At 39.5% G+C, this 23,747-nt stretch overlaps 1 protein-coding gene across 6 annotated transcripts in view; it reads left to right on the top strand.

Annotated features, from left to right (window-relative positions):
• REPS2 (RALBP1 associated Eps domain containing 2) overlaps positions 1 to 23,747 on the top strand; it is a 222,139-nt gene that overhangs the window by 149,272 nt on the left and 49,120 nt on the right. For all 6 annotated transcript variants that reach the window (XM_047714691.1, XM_047714687.1, XM_047714688.1 and 3 more), the window contains one exon: positions 9,982 to 10,043. In XM_047714691.1, the coding sequence (XP_047570647.1) occupies positions 9,982 to 10,043 (62 nt within the window). The remainder of the gene's footprint in view (positions 1 to 9,981; positions 10,044 to 23,747) is intronic.

The following is a 23,747-nucleotide window of genomic DNA, read 5'->3' as shown; positions in this document are numbered from 1 at the left end:
GACTGTAAATTTAAGGGTTTCTTTCTGGACTCTCTGTTTCTGTTTGTTGATCTCTATGTCCTTATGGTAGTACTACACTGAATATTTTTTAAAGCAAGGCGGTCATATGTAGTCTTGTGAAGAGATAATCACGTGACTTAGAAGGCTAAATATTTGCTACAGTGGCATATTTTAAGGTAGTGTCTAGCATCTACTCATTTATTTGAGTATGTGGCATGTAACATATTCAGAAGCATCATTTTAGTTCCTTGAAGTTGCAATACTTTTCTTACTTTCAGCCTTCTGACATGCTTATTCCCTGGACATACAATAACACCTGTCCAGCCCTTTATCCCCTATCTCAGTGCCCTTTTTTGCTCTTTACCATTACCTGTCCTGTAGGTTCAAAATGTGATACTGATTGCTGCCTCATAATAGCTTGGGTGATGTCATTTTACTTCCCCAGGCCTTAATTTTCTCATCTGCGAAGTGGAAGAATTGAATTTGATCTCAGTACTTTTCTAAACTCAGTCATTAATATTTTCCCTGGTGAACAATTCCAAGTCGTGTGTAAATTCCTGTCTTTTAACTGGTAAAAAATAATTGTTGTGTTTAGCAGACAATTTAATGAGGTTGTGTGTTTGGCGGGGGGGGGAAGTGGGGCATTATCAGGGGATCGAAGCAGCTCTTTTTGGAAAACTACTCCTGGCAAACATTTTATCATATTTGTAGGTGTATATGACATATGAACCCATCACTGTGTGTAACTGGGTGATTAGGGGATAGGCATAGGCTCACACATGCTTTTGTGAGTAGTAAGGAAAGAAAGTACATTTTCTATTACAAAGAAATCACCATTTTAATGAACTTGCCAAGAAGAAGAATGGTCCTCACTGACGAAATCCTGGAAGCTTTGCATGTGGCTAACTCTCTACTTGATTGATACTTAAAAGTGCAGGTCCTACTGGCAGGCTCCCTTCAACATCTTCCATCCTTCAAGTGTTTTTTTTTTTCCTTTGGCATTTGAATGCTTTTATTTTCTTCATAAAATATTCATAGTTTGGGGGGATGGGAGGCCTTTTCACAGCTGAAGTTATTTCAAGGTTCTCTCCCCTAAAGAATTGGCTTTCTGTTCCTTGCAGCTTTCAGTTGCCACATTGGCTGTTTTATTTCTACTTAGTAATTTGGAACATATTTTCATTAAATCATTGATTTTGGGCTTTGTAAAGATCTGAGGGAAATTAGTATAGACAGTCACATATATGGATAATATTTTGTCTGGAAATTTCTAAGCATAATAAAATAAAAAGATAAAAAAATCTAAGAGGTTGAAGTTTTGGATGAAGATACCAGGAGCCTGAGAATCAGCAGATCGGTGCTAGAAAATGCACATCTTTCAATAAATTTAATAAACACCTGTTACTGTATTTTCTGTTACTGTTACTGTATTTTCTGAGTTTAGGATTAAATGGCAGTTTCTTTCATGAACTTTTACATCTGTTTTTCAGGATTTGGGTATCTATTATTTTTTTCCCTGATTACATTTACAAAATTTTCTGATTTTACAGAACTTTGCTGATATCTGGTATTCTACCTTATTAACGTGAGACTTAGGAATAAATCTGCGATTGCTTCACATGTATGGTAAAGCTTTCAATGTATGCATCAAAGGTGTTTTCCTCCCCTCTCCTTTCCTTCTCTTTCCTTCTAGGAAAGCAGGTGTTACTGTTGTAGGTATGTTTTCATCTTTTGCATGTGTACACTAGATTACTCAGCCAAAGTGGTTTTTCAGTTTCGCTTTGCATGAAGGTATACTTTTTCTCTTTTTAATTTTTATTTTTTAAAGATTTTATTTAATCCTTTGACAGAAAGTAAGTACAAGTAGGAGGAGCAGCAGGCAGAGGGAGAGGGAGAAGCAGACTCCCCACTGAGCAGGGAGCCTGATGTGGGCTGGATGCGGGCTCGATCCCAGGACCCTGGGATCATGACCTGAGCTGAAGACAGATGCTTAACTGACTGAGCCACTCAGCACCCCTTCCTCTTTTTTAAATTGATTAGAGCATGCTGGATAAAATATTTGAATCCACTTTAAAATCATGAATGGAAAAAAATAAAAATAAAATTATGAATGGACTGGAACTATTATAAGAGGAGATATTTTACTAAATTCACCATGTGAATACTTAATACATCCAAGGTAGTGTGTTTAGATGCTCCTGGAGGTAAAAATATGAATCAGACATAAACTTGGTAGAATGAAGCTAGATTAGTATCACCTACTGTTAAAGGAAGAGTCATGAACACATAGAAGAGATTTTTCAGCAGAAACCAAATAAGGAAAGATGCGTGAGCTAATGTCATTTTTTTTTCTCTTTTTTTGAGAGGGTAGCAGCTAAGGGAAAACCCGAGGCGTGACGCTGCCTGCCTCCTTCTAGAAGCCATGTGTGTGCATAGGCAAATATTGAGATTTCTTTCTGAAACTCCAAATCTCGAGTGAAGTGAAGTGGGTGGGTACTTTTAGTTTTGGCTTCTCTTGACTGAGGGTCAGTGGACGGAACTTCTGGAAAGAGAGGGGAAAGAACTGGAAAAGTGACTAATCACAGCCGATGGCCTGGTATGGTAGAGAGGAAAGGCCCAGGCCTCCATGCTGAACTGCTGGAACAAACTGGAGTTTGGGGAGTGCCTCCGAGACCACTGATACTGCTCAAGACTTGCGAGAATACTCTCTGCTACAGAATTGTTTAATCCTTTTGGTATCTCACATTTTAAAATAATCTATTTATATAACCTCTTGTTGACTTTTCAGTTTTAGTCATCATCTGCTGCCTTTCCCTTCTAGCACCTTTTCTCCTCCTTCACCCTCTCAGTACAGTTTGTAGAATTTGGGTTAGATCAGTATTTAGTGTTTATATTATTCTTATGGCTATGTAAGCCATATAGTAAATTATTTACTTTTCCTACTTGCACGGATTTTTGTTGGCCCCGGAGTGCATAATCAGCTTGTTTCTTTTCAATGTACTTGCCCCTGAAGCAACTGTAGACTGCCTCAATTTTCTAAAGTTCCTCTTGAAATTCTGACACAGGTATTGGTTTCATCTGTTTGAAGAAATGTAGAGTGATTGTCTTCCATGCTTGATACATGGTTCTCATCATGGCATTTCCCTTCTCTGTCATCCAACGATTCTTTTCTTCTTCCATGTTGGAACTCCTTTATCCTGTGCCTTGCTCTTTCTTGGTTTACTATCTTGCTTTGGTAGAACACATCCTTGAATGGCTTTTTTGGAGAAGGTACATAGAGCTCAATATAAACCCCTGAATGTCTAAGAATGCCTTCAATTGAAGCATGAGCTGGCTGCTCATTTGGGTATTAAACCATCGGTTGGAAATCAGTTTTCTTCAGAATTTTCATGACATTGCTCCAGTGAAATCTAGCTTTCAGTGGTATATTAAAAGTTTAAAACTATCTGGAGTCTTGATCCTTTGGATGTGGCCTGTCCTTCCTCTTCCATCCCCTGCTGGAAATTTGTAGAATCTTTTAACTCCTGTATTTTGAAATTTCATATGTGCTTTGCCATGGGTCTGTTTTCTTCCATTGTTCTGGGTACTCAGTGGGCTCTTCTAGTTTAGAAAGCCCTAGTCTTCATTTCTGGGTAGTTTTCTTAGACTATGTGATTTTTTTTCCTGCTATTTTCTCTCTTTTTTTTGGACTTTTATTTGAATATTATCCTCCTTTTTTAAAGATCTCCTTAGGTTGGGTGCCTGGGTGGCACACTCTTGGTTTGGCTCAGGTCATGATCTCAGGGTCATGGGATTGAGCCCCACATTGCGCTCTATGCTCAGTGTGGCATCTACTTGGGACTCACTCTCTTCTCCCTCTGCCTCTCCCCTCTGCATTCACATGTGCATGCCCTCTCTTTCTCTCTCTCTCTCTCCCCCCCTCCCTCCTAGATAAGTAGATAAATCCTTAAAAAAAGATCTCCTTAGATTATCTTTGAATCTTTCTATTAAGCTATCCCTTTCTACTATCATGTTTTTTTAAAAGATTCATTTATTTATTTATTTGACAGAGAGAGAGATCACAAGTAGGCAGAGAGGCAGGCAGAGAGAGGGGGAAGCGGGCTTCCCGCTGAGCAGAGAGCCCAATGTGTGGCAGGACTCGATCCTAGGACTCTGAAACCATGCCTTGAGCCAAAGACAGTGGCTTAACCCACTGAGCCACCCAGGTACCCCTCTGCTATCATGTTTTTAATTTTCAGGTTTTCTTTTTAATTATTTTACTATTCTTTTTTTTTTCAGCAACATCTTGAGTATTTCATCTTTGCAAATAACATCCCTTATCTCTTGCTGAGGATTGCCCTGATAACTTTGAGAAATTTCACTCCTTATTCCCATCCCATTAGCTATCTTCTTAGTAAATAAAATAAAGCTTCATGAGGGTAGAGCTTTTTTTCCTATTGTTTTTTTTTTCACTGATATTTTCACAGTACCTCAAACAATGCTTGATACATAGTAAATGTTTAAGTAGTTCTAGAATATAAACAGAATGATCATTATGATGATACTAATATACATTGAAGAATTTTCCCCTATTATGGATCTAATCTGTATCTTTGAGATTAACCTTTTTTTTCTATTGTACTATTTTAGAAATTTTTATGTAGATATCTGATGATACTTCATCATCTGTTTCTGTTTAAGAAAGGGCATAAAAAACTGATTGGAATATATGGATAAATGGATAGGACTTGCCATCTGTGGGTTTCGTAGTGGAATGATCTGATTTGGTCATCTTGTTGGAGATCTCTTGATGTTGGTATCTATATCTTCCTTCTTGGCTGGTCCATTTCCCTGGAGCACTTCTTTTAACCTCTGGATACAGAAGTCTGGGAGCAGAGAGGAAGAGGGATGGCAGTCTCACCATCCAGAATGTATACATATACTAGATCCCCCTGTTTTCAGTATGGCCCCCTGCCTTCATCTGGGCCTGGTGTCCTCCCTGGAGAAGAAGGATACTTCTAGCCTTTTGCTGGAGTGGAAAACATGATGAAAATGTGTAGAATGTGAGAGAAAAATCTTAGGATCTAACTGCTCCTAAAGGGCTTCAATTAATTTTTTTTTTCCAACATGGGGATGGATCATGGTCCTGTAGTTCTTATGTTAGTTCAAAGAGATATTTGTTGGACACTTACTATATTCTGAGTTATCCAGGTGGAGTAGGGTTAGGGCATGGACACTGCTGGCAGAGGGGACCGCAAGAGCAGGGATCCTGAAGCCCAAACCTGCATGAGGTGTAGCTGGAACCTGACCTTCAAGGGTATGGTCAAGGTATGCCCTTCTAAAGGGTAGGAAATAGGAGTCATGATTAGTTCATTTTCTTTACTTCTTATTGCTTTCCTCATTTTATTGCTTTCTTCATCCTTACTTCCAGAGGAGTTTGATGTCCTCAGTTCTTGAGAACTGGGGGGCTTCTTTGGTACACCTTGGTTATTGTCTGTTTTCTCTACTGGTCATTTGGCTATCAGCCACTCATCTATTTTCCCAGAGAAAATTTAAAAAGTTCTTTTCACTATTATGTTAATGAGGTAAGAGTGAGTTTAGGTGCAAATATTCAAACTGCTATCTAGACTCAAAAGTCTTGCTTAGGACATTTAATAAAATTCAGGACAGCAGAAACTGGGAATCCTTTACGTATCAAGCCAAGCTTTTAGTTTCAAGTGATCCCAGGTTGATAAGCACCTTTGGGTTTCTGGCGGACAGTAGAGAGGAACCCACTTTGCACACAGGGCCCAGTTCCTACAGGTGAAGTTCCAAGGGATGTGCATTTGGAGTCAGAGGCCACCAAGCACTCTAGGAAATGGAACACAAGGAGACAGAGCTAGCAGGAACATCAAAAGGGTAGTAAATATGAAGCCCTTAGATTGTAGGATTATCAGACACAGACAATTACATAAATATGTTTAATAAATTGAAAGAAAAGGAGACAGAAAAAATGAGAATGTAGCCAAGAAATTATAAAAATGAAAAAAAAATTTGAAAACAGATCAAATAGAACTAGAAAGGAAACGGTCATTAAAATAAACTTGAGGACTGGATTAACAGGACATTAAGCACAGTTGACGAGGGAATTGGTTCATGTAACAGTAGATCTTAGAAAATTATCCAGAACACAACATAGTTGAGACAACCCCAGAAGGAGAGGTAACAGAAAATGGCAATATTTGGAGAGACACTATTTGGAGAATCACTCAGAATTTCCCAGGGTGAACAGGATGCCACATGATTCAGAAACTCTAGTGAAGCTCAGTAGGTTATGAAAGAAAAAGAGGATGAAGAAATAGGCAGACTCAGTGTCAAGTTCGGTACTGCAGAACACTGCAAAGAGATTTCAAAAGCAACCAGAGAGAAGACAGACTACTTAATGAGAAAACAATGGTTCTATAGACACATGACTTCTCGCCAGCAATAATGGAAGCCAGAAGACAGCGAAATATTATTTTTAACATGCTGTGAGAAAATAGCTGTGCATCTAGAATCTATACCCAGTGAAATACTCTTTGAAGAATGAGGGTAAAATAAAGACTTTTCAGTCACACAAACTGACTAAGCTGGTCCTAACAGACTATCCATGAAGGAAGTTCTAAGGATGAACTTCAGACAAAAGGTAATATCGATAGTAAAAGAGGTTGTAATGGAAACTAGGAAGACTTTAAAACTGAATGAGGGGCGCCTGGGTGGCTCAGTGGGTTAAAGCCTCTGCCTTCAGCTCGGGTCATGATCCTAGGGTCCTGGGATCGAGCCCCACATCGGGCTCTCTGCTCGGCAGGGAGCCTGCTTCCTCCTCTCTCTGTCTTTCTGCCTGCTTGTAATCTCTCTCTGTCAAATAAATAAATAAAATCTAAAAAAAAAAAACTGAATGAGAACACATCAAAACCTGTGACACTTGGAAGACCATTTGTAACACTAAATGCTTACATTAGAAAAGAAGAAATGCAATCAGTTAAGCAAGTAATTTAAGCTACAAAAAGAATAGGATAAGCCCAAAGAGAGAAAATACAAGGAGATGAACAGACATTAATGAAACACAAAGCAAGCAGATAATACAGAGGCTCAGGAAAGCTGGCTTTTTGAAAAGAGTAATAAAATGGGAAAATGTCAGGTAAGCTCAATGAAGGGAAACTAGAGTGATGATACAAACAGCATTAGCAGTAGAAAACAAAAGTTATGTGCATGGAGATTAAGATGAGTAGAGGAGGGCATGGGAATGTCTTTTTGGCAATAAATATGAACATTTAGACAATAAATGTCTAGAAAAATATCATTTATCAAAACTGACCTAAGAATTAGAAAGTCTAAATAATCCTGTAATAGTTAAAGAAATGAAGTCATTAAAAATCTTGTTTCAAGCAAAACTCCAAGCCCAGATGCATCTGCTGTCAAGTTCTACCTGACATTCAACAGCAGCCACCTGTTCCAGAGTACAGATGGGGAACACTCTCCAGCCATATCAAACCTACCAGATAACCATATGTGGAAGGAAACCCACTTATCAGTCTCACTTCTGAATACAGTTGGCAAAAATCCTAAACAGGGTATTAGCCAACTAAATCTAGCGGGTATAAAAACCTGACCAGGTTGGAATTATCCTAGGTTAGCAAGGGTGTTTTAATACTTAAGAATTTATAATCTAACTTATCATTTTAACTAATTGTAAGGGGCAAATACTATCATCTCAGTGGGTGGACATGCAGTTTTGGTTAAAATGCCTCAACAGGTTATAAAAAAATATCTCAAAATAATAGTAGGTGGGAATTTTCATAATCCCTTAAAGGGTTTCTATACTAACCTATAGCAAATATCATAGTTAATGTTGAAATGAGGAGAGCCTTCCCTTTGAGATCAAGAGACAATAACAATGCCCATATGATTATTATAAGTCAACTTTACAGTAGATTTTCTAGCCAGGTAAGTAAGATAAAAAACAAAAATAGATAAAGGTACTGAAAAGAAGAAACAAAATTGCTGTGAATATTCATAGGTGATAGGATTTTATCCAAAAGTATATTCAGAAACACCCTCATATCATCTTTTACAAAAATAAGGCATTTTTTAAATTAAAAAAATAGAAAAATGAAATGAATCAGACATGCATCTGGAGGCAGATCCTCCATCTGAGCACACTAAGCAGGGAGAGAGAGACATATGACTCAACTGGTTGGTTTCCTCGCTCTCAGGGATCACTGTCTTTTGCTGCCAAATTTCCTCGTGTCTTGAAAACTGTTGCATTATACATTTTGGTCTCGTGTCTAAAAACTGTGATTTCATATAAAAACCGTGTTTGTTTTCGGCTGTTTCAAATAGGAGGGAAAATCTCATCTTTGTTATTCCCTCTTGCTAGAAGCAAAAGTTTGGTTAATTAAATGGCTTATCAATTATTAGTCCTCTTTTGTTAATAAGTCCTCTTTTGTTAAAAACACACTTTTTTCTGGTGCAAGGCCTTTGCTTTAAAAGCATGTGTAGTTTTAAAAAAAATTTTTGTTTTTAAAGAAACTGGTAATTTAAAGGCCCAATCCTGAGGACCTTTGGAGTACAGAATGGCCCCGAGATGGATAATTTCTGAGGCTTTTGTTTTTCTGCTGCTATATGCTTTGTTATTGAAGGCTGTTAAGGTCTCACCACCTCTGGAGTTTTGACCCACTGATGTGTTTCATGAATTTTAATGAAAGACAGATTGAGAGAAATCACTGATGGGCCCACATGGTTGTACCAGATCCGTGCACTGGCTCAGAATGCAAATCTCTATGAAATTACTCTTCAGTTACCTTTGTGGAAAGCCCCAGACTCCCATCTTCTGGCTCGTCTGATCTAGCTAGGTCAGATCAAAAGTGATTTACAAAAACTTTCATGTTCTTGGCACATTGCTATGACTTATTTTTAAGTCACAGAACATTGTCCAAATATTGGCACACATATTACAGAATCGCCAGTAAACTAGGTATGGTTAAATAGAGCATGGTGTGCTTTTTAAAGACTTTGTAAAGAATATGGTTTAACTTGCCAGTGTGTGATAATAAACTTATTTCTTGTGCGTGATCATGAGCTTTATTTATAATTCACTAGCAGATGTTTATTTTCATTTAGTTACAACTCAGACATTCTTGGCTTAATTCAAATGTTCTCTGTACCTCACAAAATTTAAAAAAAATTAGATGGAGACTTTTGTTCAAAACATCCTTTAAATGGGGCCAGATGATTATAGGAACAGATTTTATTTCTGCTAATAAGGATCAGGGAGAGAAAAGGAAATTGAGATCTTTGAAGTGTCCCTCAACATTGTTTAGTCCCATCTCTTTCAGCCTCCCCACTGTTGTCAGACCCAGTAGCTTACAGGGCAGCAGAGCTGACTGTGGGGACTCTGGCTCCCTTCGTTCTGTAGCCCACTTGCTGAACTAATGAGTAGTGTAATGGCCAAGAGAGAGGGAGACATATTAGAGAAACCAAAGGGCCTAGATTATTTGAAACTAAACAAGTAACATCAGAATAATGAGGGATTGACTGCCTTTCCCATGCTGGGTTCCAGTTCTTTGATCAGAGGGTGTCTTTTCCTTACTGTTTTATACTGTCTTAATCAAAATAGCCTATATAAATAATTGGATTTGAGGTAGGTAGGATGAAAATGAAAAAGTGATTAGAAATATCATGTACTCCTTTTTAAAAAAAAAAAAAGTGAAGCCTTCAGATGGATTTGAATAACCTAAACATGTTAACTGCAATTGGTATTCCTAGTTAAATGTTAAGGGCAATTGGTATTCCTAGTTAAAAAGTGGAAAGCATATTTTGTTTTGTTCTTGGTAACTCTCTTTTTAAAAAAAAAATATTTATTTATTTGAGAGGTGGGGAGGGGCAGAGGGAGAGGGGGAGAGACCATCTCAAGCAGACTCCACCCTGAGTGCAGCACCCGATGTGTTTTTGGTAATTCTTAACAGTATGTGTTTTTCTTTTCAGCTACTAAGTCAGGATTGTTACCTCCACCACCTGCGCTCCCTCCAAGACCTTGTCCATCACAGGTAGGAAACAGAAGTTGATTTCTGTGAACTGTTGGGTATAGCAAAGTTGTCCTACCACTGTGCTTTCTTTGCAAGGGTTGGTAGCCCCAGAACTGGCCGGTCACATTCCCAAGATGACGTCTGGACAGAGAGTATAGAGAGTAGCTGCATTTCTTCTTATCTGTCCAGTCCCCCAACCTCATGTGGAAAAGGGAAAGTTTCCTCAATAAACAACCAAACCAATGCATACTGGTTCTCCTTTGGCCATCAAGGGTTGCATGTTGTTTTCAGATAGAGAAAGAAGAAGAATGGGTGACTCTTCAGTTGGGGGGTGGGGGACATGGTTTTTCTATATAGTATGTACAGTTTGGGTGTGTATATTGTCATCAGTATTTTAGGAGCTGTGTTAATTCTTCATAATTAATGGTTGTCACCATGGTATTCGTGCTGTGGTTTGGGCCTGCAGTGCATTCTTTATCTTTAGGTTGGTATTTTCTTTGGAACAATAAGCTGAAACAGCAGGACTTGGGAGAATGTGTCACCAAAATCTGTTTCACTTGTGAATTAATTCTGCCTCATTTATATGTGCTACTATGGTCTTATTCATCAACACTCCTTGTAGAGCTGGAAATGAGAAGCAAGCTGCAAATCTGCGGAGTGTGGTAAAGGGCACTGCAGATCCTTCCTTTCATTAATTGCTGCTGAAGAGACTTTCTGTCTTTAAAGCCCCTCTAACTTGCAGCAGAAAATGTTGGGAAATTCTCTGTTAACAGTCCTAGTTTCTACCTTATTGGTCTAGATGCTTCAGAACATACTTTTCCAGATGGCACATCTTAGGACTTGCTAAGTCACTGAAACCATTTCGGGCATTTGCTTGTCCTTCTTTTAGAGAATTAGATCATCTTTAGCGTACTCAACCTTGAGGTCCAGATACAGTGAGTACTGCTTTCCTTCCTCTGTTTGAAGGGCAAGGAAAAGCCTCGTTCTTCCTGACTCACATATAAGCGAGTGAGAGCCCCTTTTCTAATACTCCAGGATTGGCTTTAAAAGTTGTGGATTAATCAGTCAACAAGTATTTATTGAGTCCCTGCTGTTTATCTAATGGCAAGCTCTAGTTCCATCCTAAGCGTTTCCCTGCTTATAATTTCTGCTCATTTACATTACTAGCTCTGTTTCTTGAGCATCTGCAGTAGACCAGGTGTTGTGCTAAGTGCTTTCAATGCATTATTTAATCTTCAAAAAATCCTATGAAGTAGGTGTTAATATCCTTTATTTTCTTACGGGTGAGGAAATTGAAGCATACAGGGGTTAAACAAGTCAGCCAAGGTGACATAGCTAGTAAATAGGTAGAGCCAGCTTCCCAGATGTGGTCCATCTCCTAAAGGTCGCTGCCCTCCCCATCCCCGGAGCTGAAGTGTCTGTGTATACAGTGAGACAGGGATCTGCTGCTCTGGCCAGTGAGGCTTTCACCACGTGCCGCCTGTGGAGGACCTAGATGAGACCAAGCTCCTGATTGGCACCAACAGCAGACCTGGGCTTTGTCACAACAAAATTGTGGGCATTCTGGAGGCAGTTACCTACTAGCTACTGGTTTTAAACTAGGGCTTGGGAGCCGCCTGGATGAATGCATGAAGACCCGTCTGAAAGGGCTTTTGTGATCAACCTCCTTATCTTCTCCTGTACAAGTAACAGGAGTGACTTCCTGCTTGTGAAATGCGTTGCTGCTCTCAGCAGTCCTCATCCGACCTGCTTGAGGTGGCCTTCCTGCCTGCTTGGGGTCTTAGTGACCAAGGATGTGATGGGGGGCTGGGAATTCTCAAGTCACTGTTAATGAATGAGGCTGCTTCTTCGTCTGCCAGATTTCCCATCACAATGTAACAGTGAGCGGAGTGCTCAGCCCAAGCCTCCACCTCAGCTGCCTAACTTTGGAGATTTCAGACTACAGAAACAGGTGTGTAACAAATGCAGGCAGAAAACCCCTTCGTCACTTCCCTTCCCTTACTCTCTTTTCCTCTACTGTAAGTGGGACACACACATTCAACAGAGGAAATCCTGGAGCTGAATAGGTGACTGTATTTAGTCGTTGTGCCATGCCCAATTCCTGATGGCCCTGGGAGAGGCTCACCTAACTATGTGGGCGGGGCATCTGTGTATTCTAGTCTTTCTCAAACCGCTTGTGATAAAGCGGTCTTCTGGGAGGGATGAACAGGGTTCTGTGATAAGACAAATTCGCAGGCTGCCACCTCAGCACTCGCTTGTGGAGAGTCACAGTGCATATGGACTCATTAAAGGATTTGAAGTCCTACAGTAAAGAAACCTGGTCAATTTTGGTAAAGCTTGCCATTTCTTTCTTTCTTTATACAAGACTTAACAATCCCCTGAGGGCTTGGTGGTTAGGGAACGTTATTCTCCACCAGCTTTAAAATACTGGTAAGGACATTTCCGAACTGCTTTCATCTGTTACCTCCTCTTTATTTATGTGATTAAAGTTAAATTCTTGTATCTGAGGCCAGTAGTTTTCCCTAAAAGAGTTGAAACTGAAAAAGGAAATTTACCACACGTTAGCTTCGGATTTCTAGTTGTCATGTTTTCTTTTTTTTTTTTTTTTAATTTGCTTTTCTTTTCCTTCTGGCTTACTCTCTCATGAGGTCATTTTTACCACTTCACACAGCAAGCTTTATTACGGCATACTTAAGCACTTTGAGTTCTTCTTTTGCTCTGTTAAACATTTTCTTGAGTGTTCCTTGTTATATATGGGCAATCCATCTGACTTTGGAAAAAAATATATACATCCAAATGAGGCTTAAACTATAGTACCTAGGGGAGAAACAAGGAAGGTTGGTATAATTTAAATCTTAAATTTGTCAGTAGCTGTGAGAAGAGATTAAGATAAAAAGGCTTTAATTTAAATTTTCCTTTTTAAAAAAAAATTTTATTTATGTATTTATTTGAGAGAGAGAGAGAGAGAGAGCTCAAGCATGGAGGGAAAGGCAAACTCCCCACTGAGCAGGGAGCCTGATGCGGGTCTCAGTCCCAGAATCCTGGGAATCAGGACCTGAGCCAAAGGCAGACACTTAACTGGCTGAGCCACCCAGGTACCCCTGGATTTAAAATTTTCATATTATTTAATTTGATAAATGGATAAATGTTTAAGACTAGATTATAATAAACAAGAAGACATTCTGTTCCCTAAAAAGGAACAACTATTTAAAAAACTATGTGGCTAGTCAGTGATGTCCTTCGAGGTTTTAAGTATGTAAGAGAAAAGCACTTGTACATTTGCAGATGTGTCCACAAAGGTATACAGAGCTCATTTCTACATATGCTAGAAGTATATCTCTACTTTTATCAAGTGAGAGAGATGAAGTATAGGTGTTCAGCATAAAACTCAGTTTAGCTGGCCCTTAATACTAAGCACTAGTATGATACGGACATCTGGAGTAAATTATACAAATGGGGCCCTGGAGTTAGGAAAAGGAATAAATTCAAAGAAGCAGATCTTTTTATTTTTCATACTATAGAGAAAATCAAGAGGGACCAAGTGAATATATAAAGAATCAAATGGTTTGAGTTCCATGTTTTCCTGGGACAGGCTAGGGACTAGGGCGTGGTATTTTGGCTCAGCTCTGAAGAAGTGACACATTTATTTATTAATTTTTAAAAAAAGACTGATTTATAACACAGATGGCTAACAAGCAGTTAGAGTTAACTGTTTTATATGGAGCCGTGTTAACATGAGAGTTAAACTAGTAACTCACTGTGGGTATGCGTATAAACTGAGGAAAATGCCATCTGCAGAGCTGGTGCTTGTCCTGTATGTCAGTTCTCTAAGGGCCTGTTTGGTTTTCCAATAATTAAATCTCTTTAATAGTATTGATCTCATGCCAAATTTCTTATGGCGATAATCTTTTTTTTTTAAATATTTTTTAAAAGATTTTATTTATTTCTTTGACACAGAGAGAGATCACAAGTAGGCAGAGAGAGAGGGAGAAGCAGGCTCCCCGCTGAGCAGAGAGCCTGATGTGGGGCTCGATCCCAGGACCCCGAGATCACAACCTGAGCTGAAGGCAGAGGCTTAAACCACTGAGCCACCCAGGCGCCCCGATCTTATGGCGATAATCTTTATTTAAAAAAGTTTTTTGGTACAAAGGATAATTTTTTCAGTTTTACATTAGCACCACATTCGATGATTGGGGCTCCCTGTAGACTAATGTGCTCAGGATTTTCCTATTTATTCCACTAATTGCTTACCTTGGAACAGCAAGTGCTTCTCACTGGCAGCGCAGTGTGTACTAAAACAGCACTGTAGGATGAAAGTGCTGTGGAAGAAGCATTTGATTAGTACTTTTAAGCTTAGACCAAGAGGGCTTCATGGAAGGGCTAAGGTGACCAGTGAAATGAGTTTTAAACAAGAGAATTTTTCTTTTCAGATGGCTGAGGGGTTCGGAGTATTACTGTAGAGAAAAAGCAAATGCAAGGAGCAGGCATGCAAGAGATCCCCATGTGTTCAAGGAACTGTCTGAAATTTAGAAAGATAGATTTTAGGGGAGAGAGATTTAGTGTTTGGATGTGGCAGTGAAGAGCCAGTGGCCTGCCCGCTTGAGGCCCATTGAGGCCCAGTGGTGCCAGAGCCTTGGGAGAGGAAGGACCCCTTGATAGGAGAGTTCTGTCCGGGGAGCAGCCACTGGCAGGAGAGCACAGAGCGTCAGTTAGCCCATTGGTACTCACGTTGTGCCCGCAGGAATCATCTGGGGGAGAGCTTTAAACCTACTGAGGTCTGGGTCCCACCCCCAGAGATTCTGGTGTGGTGGGAGGTCCAGACATTAGGAGTTTTAAGAAGCTCCCCACATGATTCTGAAGTGTATCTGGGATTGAGTAACACTGAATTAAGGCAAGAGAAGGAATGTTCAGAGATGAAGTTGAGAACCTATGGGATTTTCTGGCATTATGGGATTATGGGATTAATGGTATGCCCTGAGTTCTTTTTTTTTTTTTTTTTAAGATTTTATTTATCTGAGAGGGAGAGAGGAGAGACAGAACACAAGCAAGGGGAGGGGCAGAGGAAGAGAGAGAAGCAGGCTCCCCACTGAGCAGGGAACCCAATGCAGGGCTTGATCCCAGGACCCTGGGATCATGACCTCAGCCGAAGGCAGGCACTTAACGACTGAGCCACCCAGTTGCCCCATGCCCTGAGTTCTTTAAGTGCTCAGTAGAAGTCTTTGTTGAGTTGGTGAGGGTGGGAGGCATAAAGTCAGGGGAGGGGACGCACCCATATGCTGTGGGGACAAGAACCCTGATCCTGATGGATGGTCTTGGGAGTCTCTTGGGAGACTCTTGGGATGGCTGACTCCAGCAGGGTTAGAGGGCTTGATGGGATGGTCTTCCTGGAAGGACTAGCCACTGTGTACCTCAGGTCCTGTATGTACTATTTTGAAGGATGAGCCAGGAACCCAAGATGACCTTGAGAGGAAATCATAGTCCAGGCAGCAAGTGTTTCTTTCCTTTTTAAAAAAAAATTAATCCGGGGCACCTGGGTGGCTCAGTGGGTTAAAGCCTCTGCCTTCGGCTCAGGTCATGGTCCCAGTGTCCTGGGATCGAGCCCCACATCGGGCTCTGTGCTCTGCAGGGAGCCTGCTTCCCCCTCTCTCTCTATCTGTCTGCCTCTCTGCCTACTTGTGATCTCTGTCTGTCAAATAAAAAAAAAAAATCTTTAAAAAAAATAAATTTCCTTTTTTTAAAAAAATTAACATATAAAGTACTACTTGTTTCAGCAACACAGCGAGTCTTTCATCTAACTTTGTCATCTGGCTAGAATGAGGTTCCTCAGGCACTACTGAACCCAGTAGGAATATCCTGGGCTTGCTGTTCATTTCGAAGCCAAATTTCTTAGGCACAGCTTTTTAAATAAGATCCTACCCTCTTGTCATTTGGAAGGAATGACAGGCTCACTTCAACTCAAATGGCAGTTTGTAGGCCCTGAACTACTTATAAAATACTTGACACTATGCTTTCCTAGAAAATGTTCTTATAAATTAATATCCTGTCATTTCAGGTATTCTTTCTGTAAGTTAATGTATAGTTGGCGATACAAAATCATAAATTCTCCTGGAAGACATTAAGAGTTTTAGAGCTCATACGTACTTGTTCTTTTTCTGTTGGTCTTTGTGTGGGGGCATTACTGATGATTGTGTAAGTTTCTCACAGGGTTAGTAGATTTTTAAAATGTAAATTTGATTAAAGTTTAACATGCATAGCCAATCCATTTTAAACACATATTAAATCATTTTAATAGAGTAAAATGAACTATCTCACTGCAACTTTAAATATCTATAAGAAAACATTCTTTAAGTATAAACAATATGGAAATGTCACTGCTTTTTACATTTCATGGCTTTTATCTTGATCAAATTAAAACTCAGTGGGCATACACCAGATATCATGAGATCTTTTGCTATAATATATGCAAATGATCTCATGTACATTAGTCATCGAATCACCTTGATATATTGGCTGTGTAGATAAGGCATATTTTTGAACTTTCAAAGCTATGTACAATATCATAATTTTCATTTGTCAGTATGTAAGTTTAGTATATGTCAAAAGGTATTTTTCTATGTATTTGAAACTTTGTAATTATTCTGAAGAGAATTTACAAACCTATCTATCACGTAGGATGCCACCTTTGCTTTCTTCCAGAGTGTTACCCTGTTCTGTCTTACAGTGCACGCTGTAGGTTAACTGAAAATAACAGTATGTTAATGAGTATTTCTGTAATTAAGGAAAGAAGATCTAGGCCCAGGATCTGTCTTCAACAGTGATGATGAAAGAACATACTACTGAAAGCTGCAGAGCACGATATGAATGTGTCTGTGCTCTTGTTCTTAGCTCTACTACTCTGTAGCTTTGTGGGAAGTAAGGAGATTAGTCTCACAGACCTACTGCCTCTTCTATAAAATGTGAAGATTAGATAGATCCTCCTGCTACCCAAGGTCTCTGATTCTATGTTGTATTCCTCTGTCCAAGAAAAATTTTCTTGCAAATATAGTTGAAACATCATAAAACACAATTGAGGACAAGATGATTTAGACTAATTTCTCCCTGCTTCCCCCCACTGCTAAGTACAACCAAAAGCCCTGGATGTAATAAACAGAAAGAGGATTCTGAAAGATGTAAACAGGAAAGTGGACTGGCTGAGTCCTTAGGACTTGAGTAATGGCATGGCAGTGAATTCCCTGAATTGTTAAAAAAAAAAAAAAGTCTCCCATATATCCTGGACTGAGTGCTGGAGGAACCTGCAACCTGGAACTGCCAACAGATATAGGGAAAAAAAAGCCCTTTAGAAAAGTCTACTCTCTAGCCAGAGGACTGGGAAAAGGGTAGATAAGCTAGACAGAAACCTTTTTGACAATACCTGTCCTACCCCAGCCAAATACTACCGAAGTCTCTCCCTCTGGTGTCATCAGAGGGCAGTCTGGGAGTTGGTCTCTTGTCCCTCACCCGGTGGCAACAGACAGCCTGGGGTGGCACTTTCCTAGCTGGCAAACGTGGTTTTAGCAGAGACCAAAGTGATCTCCTAACCCTGGTCTGGTGGCAACAGGTGGCCTGGGGAGACACTTTATACCCCGACAGACAGTATCACTGGAGACAGACATTTCCCAATAAGCAAATACTCAAGGAGTTTGTCACTGGTAGACCTGCCCCATAACAAATACTAAAGGGAGTTGTCTAGACTGATATGAAGGGACACTAGGCAGTAGCTTGAAGCCATAACATGAAATGAAGAATGGTGAAGGTAGCCACGTTGGTCAATCTCAAATCCAGTAGTGTTGATTTGTGACGCTTCTCTTTTCTATATGACCTAAAAGGAAAATACTTATAATAATCACAAATCTATATTAATGATCACATATATGTGAGGATATAATTTGTGACAATAATAATATAATAATATAAAGGGGAGCAGGGCTATAAAGGGGTAGGGTTTTTGTATACTCTTGACACTAACTTGGTATTAATTCAAAATTGATTGTTATAAAGTTAAGATGTTAACCAATCCTTAGGGTAACTACTAAGAAAAAAAAAACTAAAAAATATAAAGAATATGAAAATGAGAAGGTAACAAAAATGGTATACTAGAAAAAAATCAGTTAATAAAAAAAAGAGAAGTGATGGGAGGACTGAGGAACTGACAAGTATAAGATATAGAAAACAAAGAGCAAATGGCAGAAGTAGATCTTTCCTTATATGTAATTACTTTAAATGGATAAATATCTTCAATTAATTGGCAGAAATAGATGGATTTAAAAAATAATCCAACTATATGCTTGTCTACAAGAGACTCACTTTTGATCCAATGTTAAAAATAGGTTGAAAATGGGGGGCGCCTGGGTGGCTCAGTGGGTTAAAGCCTCTGCTTTCGGCTCGGGTCAGGATCCCAGTGTCCTGGGATCAAGCCCCTCATCGGGCTCTCTACTCAGCGGGGAGCCTGCTTCCTCCTCCCTCTCTGCCTGCTTGTGATCTCTGTCTGTCAAATAAATAAAATCTTAAAAAAAAAATAGGTTGAAAATGGAAGCATGGGAAAAGATATTTTACACAAATAATAACCAAAAGAGAGCCTGGGTAGCTTTAGTCACATCAGACTAAATAGGCTTAAAGACAAAAGTTGTTACAAGACAAAGAAGGGCATTATATATTGATAAAAGGGTTATTCCATTAAGATGGTAAAAATTTATAAAAATATACACACCTATCAACAGAGCCCCATGATGTATGAAGTAAAAACCAATAGAATTGAAGTATCAGACAAATTCTACGATAACTCACTTTTAGTAATGGATCGAACAACCGGACAGGAGAGCAGTAAGGAAATAGAAGATGTGAATGAATAGAACACTCTAAATCCCCTAGACCTGAGCGACATCTGTAGAACACTCTAGTCTTCTCTTGTGCATATGGAACATTCCCCCAGGACAGACCACATGTTAGGCCACAAAACAGGTCTCAATAAATTTAAAAAGATTGAAATTCTACAAAGTGACCCACAGTGGAATGACACTACAAATCCATAATGGATGTAACGCGGGAAGATTCACTAACATGTGGAAATTAGGCAGCATACTCTTAAAAAACTAGTGGGTCAAAGAAGAAATTACAAATGAAATTAGAAAGTGCCTTGAGATGAATGAAAGGGAAAACATACTAAAACATTTGAGATACAGGGATAACAGTACTAACAGAACTCTGGGGAAATTTATACCTATAAGCACTTATATTAAAAAAAAAAGGATCCAAAATCAATAAGCAAACTTTATACCATGAGAAATTAGAAGAGCAAGCTAAATCCAAAGGTAGCAGAAGGAAGGTAATGATGTAGAGTTGAGATAAATGATACAGTGAGTAGGAAAACAATAGCAAAATCATTGAAACTAAAAATTGGTTTTTGTATCCTCTGATTAAAAATAAAGGCTTTATTTTAAACTAAAATCAGATTCTGATAAATTTCTCTCTCCCTGTAGATAATGTTGTTTTGCATTTATCAAGGTCAGATATTGCAGTAGAATAAGTCTATTTTGTACATGATTTTTCCCCCTGTGTTGGTTTTGGCAGTACTTTTTCCTGTGTGTTCCCTAGGTGTAGGATTGGCTCACAGATGACTCACGTTGCTCCTTCGAGCTCCAGGTTTGTGTAACATGAAGACAGGTGTGGTTTAGACCAGCCTCTGCTGATTGAATCTTGAGAGTTCTGAGTCCTCTCACATAAGGATTTATTAAACGAACTTGAAAGCTGTTCTCAAACAGTTGGCATTGAATGAGAAATTAAAAAGGCAGAGAAAAGTGCCATAGTGCTAAATTCAGGGAGAAGACAGAGATATAGTGAGGAAATACTGGCATTGTAATAGTGGAGGGAAGTTTAAGGATGAGTCCCTGCTGTTTCAAAGAGCATGCGTAGTTTGGCCAGCTATCAGCAAATGCTGTGGAATGTGTCCAAAGAACTGTTGAAAAGAAAGGAAAGTTTTATGATGACATATTATTTTAGTAATATTAATAAAAATAAAATCAATACAGACAGATGTCCAAGAAGGTACCCCTGATTAATGGTATTGTCTATCTGCCTAATAGGGTATCAGACATCTATTAAAATGGTGATATGGGGGACGCCTGGGTGGCTCAGTGGGTTGGGTTCAGGTCATGATCTCAGGGTCCTGGGATCGAGCCCCGCATCGGGCTCTCTACTCGGCAGGGAGCCTGCTTCCTCCTCTCTCTCTGCCTGCCTCTCTGCCTGCTTGTGATCTCTCTCTGTCAAATAAATAAATAAAATCTTTAAAAAAAAATGGTGATATGGAAGGTAGTGGAAAAGAAGGATAACAGCTGAATACAGAAATGTTTCCTGATTGTACCACATAAAAATATTTAGTAGACCTTTGACAGTAAGGTGTTCTGCCTTCTCAGGGTAATCTGGAACGTCTGTGGAACACAGTGATTGGCCCCTTTGCCGTGATCGGATTTTGAGTTCCTTTCTCAGTGTTACTGGCCTGTGTTCCCTTCCCAGTGGGCTTTTGAGGTTTTTAACTCCTCTGTGAATTTCCACTAACTCTTTTTAGGGGTCTCAAGGGGCCACTTAATTCATTTATAACTTACCTATGTTATCTTATAACTTGTTTGTTATAAGTACATTCTCCCTTTCGGGGAGATTATATGAATGGTATGTATGTGACTTGGGGTCTCCGCAAAGGTCTCCACAAATATTTCAGTCCAAAATGTCAAGTGTCTGCTGTCAGGCATTTGGAGGTAAACTGCTAAGTAATTGGTAGTAGTTTAGATAACTCTTTTTGGTGGAAAAATTATGTAGTTTTTCCTTTAAAAGAGTTCCTTTTCCAATGGACGTTTAGGAAAAAGGGGAAAAATGCTCTCTGATAGGACAGTTAGAATTTTAAAAAGTCACTCAAAGCTACATCAGAATAAATTGACTCTTAGGAAGCTACTTTTAGACCCCATGCTCTCAGAACTTATATGTCAGATTGCATAATCATATAGTTAGGATAACTACGGTAATTACAAGGTTCAAATATACTGTTTACTGAAATCTATCGTGTAGTGATTTTTTTTTTCTTTTTCTTTTTTTTCCATCTACTAGTTTTTTTTTTCATCCATGTTCTCTGGATAGTAAACTCTTACTGCCCTTTCTCCTAAATGGTAATTTTGCAGAATTCCAGATAGAAGGTTATTTCCCTTTGGTGTTGTGAATGTACTACCTCCTTGTCTTCTGGTGTTTGTTGTTATTGCTGAGAATTCTCTTTTTGGTTCCTTTGGATCGACTATTTTTTCTTTAGGGTAGCTTTTAAAACGTTATTTTTTTTTAAATTTTATTTTTTATAAACATATATTTTTATCCCCAGGGGTACAGGTCTGTGAATCACCAGGTTTACAGACTTCACAGCACTCACCATAGCACATACCCTCCCCAATGTCCATAATCCCACCCCCCCCTCCCAACCTCCCTCCCCCCATCAACCCTCAGTTTGTTTTGTGAGATTAAGAGTCACTTATGGTTTGTCTCCCTCCCAATCCCATCTTGTTTCATTTACTCTTCTCCTACCCCCTTAACCCCCCATGTTGCATCTCCTCTCCCTCATATCAGGGAGATCATATGATAGTTGTCTTTCTCCGATTGACTTATTTCGCTAAGCATGATACCCTCTAGTTCCATCCACGTCGTCGCAAATGGCAAGATTTCATTTCTTTTGATGGCTGCATAGTATTCCATTGTGTATATATACCACATCTTCTTTATCCATTCGTCTGTTGATGGACATCTAGGTTCTTTCCATAGTTTGGCTATTGTAGACATTGCTGCTATAAACATTCGGGTGCACGTGCCCCTTCGGATCACTACGTTTGTATCTTTAGGGTAAATACCCAGCAGTGCAATTGCTGGGTCATAGGGTAGTTCTATTTTCAACATTTTGAGGAACCACCATGCTGTTTTCCAGAGTGGTTGCACCAGCTTGCATTAAAATGTTATTTTTGATGTTCTATTTTAATTTCATTGCGATGTGTCTAAGCATAGATTTAAACTTATTTACTCCATATGATGCTTGGTGCGCGTTTTCCCTCTGGAAAACCATGTCTTCTAATTTGGAACATTCTTAGTCACATCTCTGCAGGTTCTGATACTCTACTTAGTCTGTTTTCTTTTCAGAGTCCAATTAGCTATGTTTCTGTGTCTGTCAATACACCTTTTATTTCTAGTGATGGCTCTTTCAATCTTTTTATGCTGTGATCTCTCCCAGCCCTGATGAAACCTTCGTCTTCCAAATTAATCATTCTTTTGCGTAGCTGTGTATGATTCCAGGTTTTATAGTCCATTCTTGTTTCTATCAATTTGTTCTTGTTTCACTTTTCCCAATTTCTGTTTCATACTTGTCTCTCTTTTTTAAAGGATACATTTTCTACTTTCAACTGGGAGAGGATTTAAACTTAATTATTTTGAAGTCAATTTCAATTTTCCTTTTTGTCAGAAGTAAATTCATCTTTCCTCCCTCTCTCTCTCTCTGGTGTTCTTTTTGTATTGAGTTTTTTCTTCATGCTTCTGGAAATTTGTTTAGCAGTCTTATTTTGAATTGGAGTTTAAATTTTATTCTCAGTTCTTTGGAGCTCCTCCCTGTCCTGTTCATGCTGTGTCTGCCAAGCACACCCTGTAGCCCTGCACCCATGGGCCGCCTGTGTAGGGCTAGTTCTTATACTTGACATTCAGCCCTTCTGTCTGGTGCACATGTCAGAGATGGTGCAGATGACACCAGATGGTGGCTTAACCCAAGACCTGGCTGCCGTGCTCTATCTGCTTTGGTTTCCTTCCCTAAGTGGCCAGTCCTGAGCACCTTCCCAGGCTTCCTCCTGGTTTTGCAGCTTTACAGGTAGTGAAGTACCACATTTAGCCTCTGGCTTCAGGTCCCCTGCCTCATCTGGGACATTTAAATACGTGTTACTCTACAGTGTATATGCCCTCAGCTGCCTCTCTGCCTGCTTTTGAACCCTCAGCCCGGCCAACCACTTTGTGATTTGGCCCTGCAGGGATGTTGAGCTTGCTTCTGAGTGTGTCTGAATCTTTTAAAATTTTAACACTTTTTATGCTCATGCTCTCACATCTGTCCTTGCATATTATTTTACAGCAGGTCAAGTTGAGGTTCGGAAAGTGAAAGTGAGTTCCTTGGAGCCTCTCAGCTAATGAGTGACAGAGCTAGCTAGCTCTTGTAAAGAGGAGAGCTGGGAAATGTTTCTGAGGAGGTGCTAGAAATTTAATGATAAACATTTAGAGAGAGGAATCACTCATTGCACAGCACAAAAATTAGCTATAGATTTCCTAAGCAAAAGTTAGCAAGAATTTCCCAGTCTTTGTGCCCACCAATAATTTTCTAAATATGAAGTATTTCCACACATTAAGTGAAAATGCTGAAGTGCTTTTCCTTTTTTTTAAGAATTTATTTATTTATTTGACAAAGAGAGAGAACGGCAGAGAGGCAGAGAGAGAGGGGGAAGCAGGCTCCCCACCGAGCAGAGAGCCCAATGTGGGGCTCGATCCCAGGACCCCAAGATCATGACCCAAGCCAAAGGCAGATGCTTAACCCACTGAACCACCCAGGCGCCCCCTGAAGTGCTTTTCTCAGTACAGACTTACATTTATCTTGGCTAAAAATAGCCTTCACACTTTGGTCAGTGGACCATATTT

This window comes from Lutra lutra, chromosome X (genome assembly GCF_902655055.1).
Source record: "Lutra lutra chromosome X, mLutLut1.2, whole genome shotgun sequence".
Lineage (NCBI taxonomy): Eukaryota > Metazoa > Chordata > Mammalia > Carnivora > Mustelidae > Lutra > Lutra lutra.
Note: the sequence above shows the minus strand (reverse complement) of the source record. Positions and strands in the feature narration are given on the sequence as shown.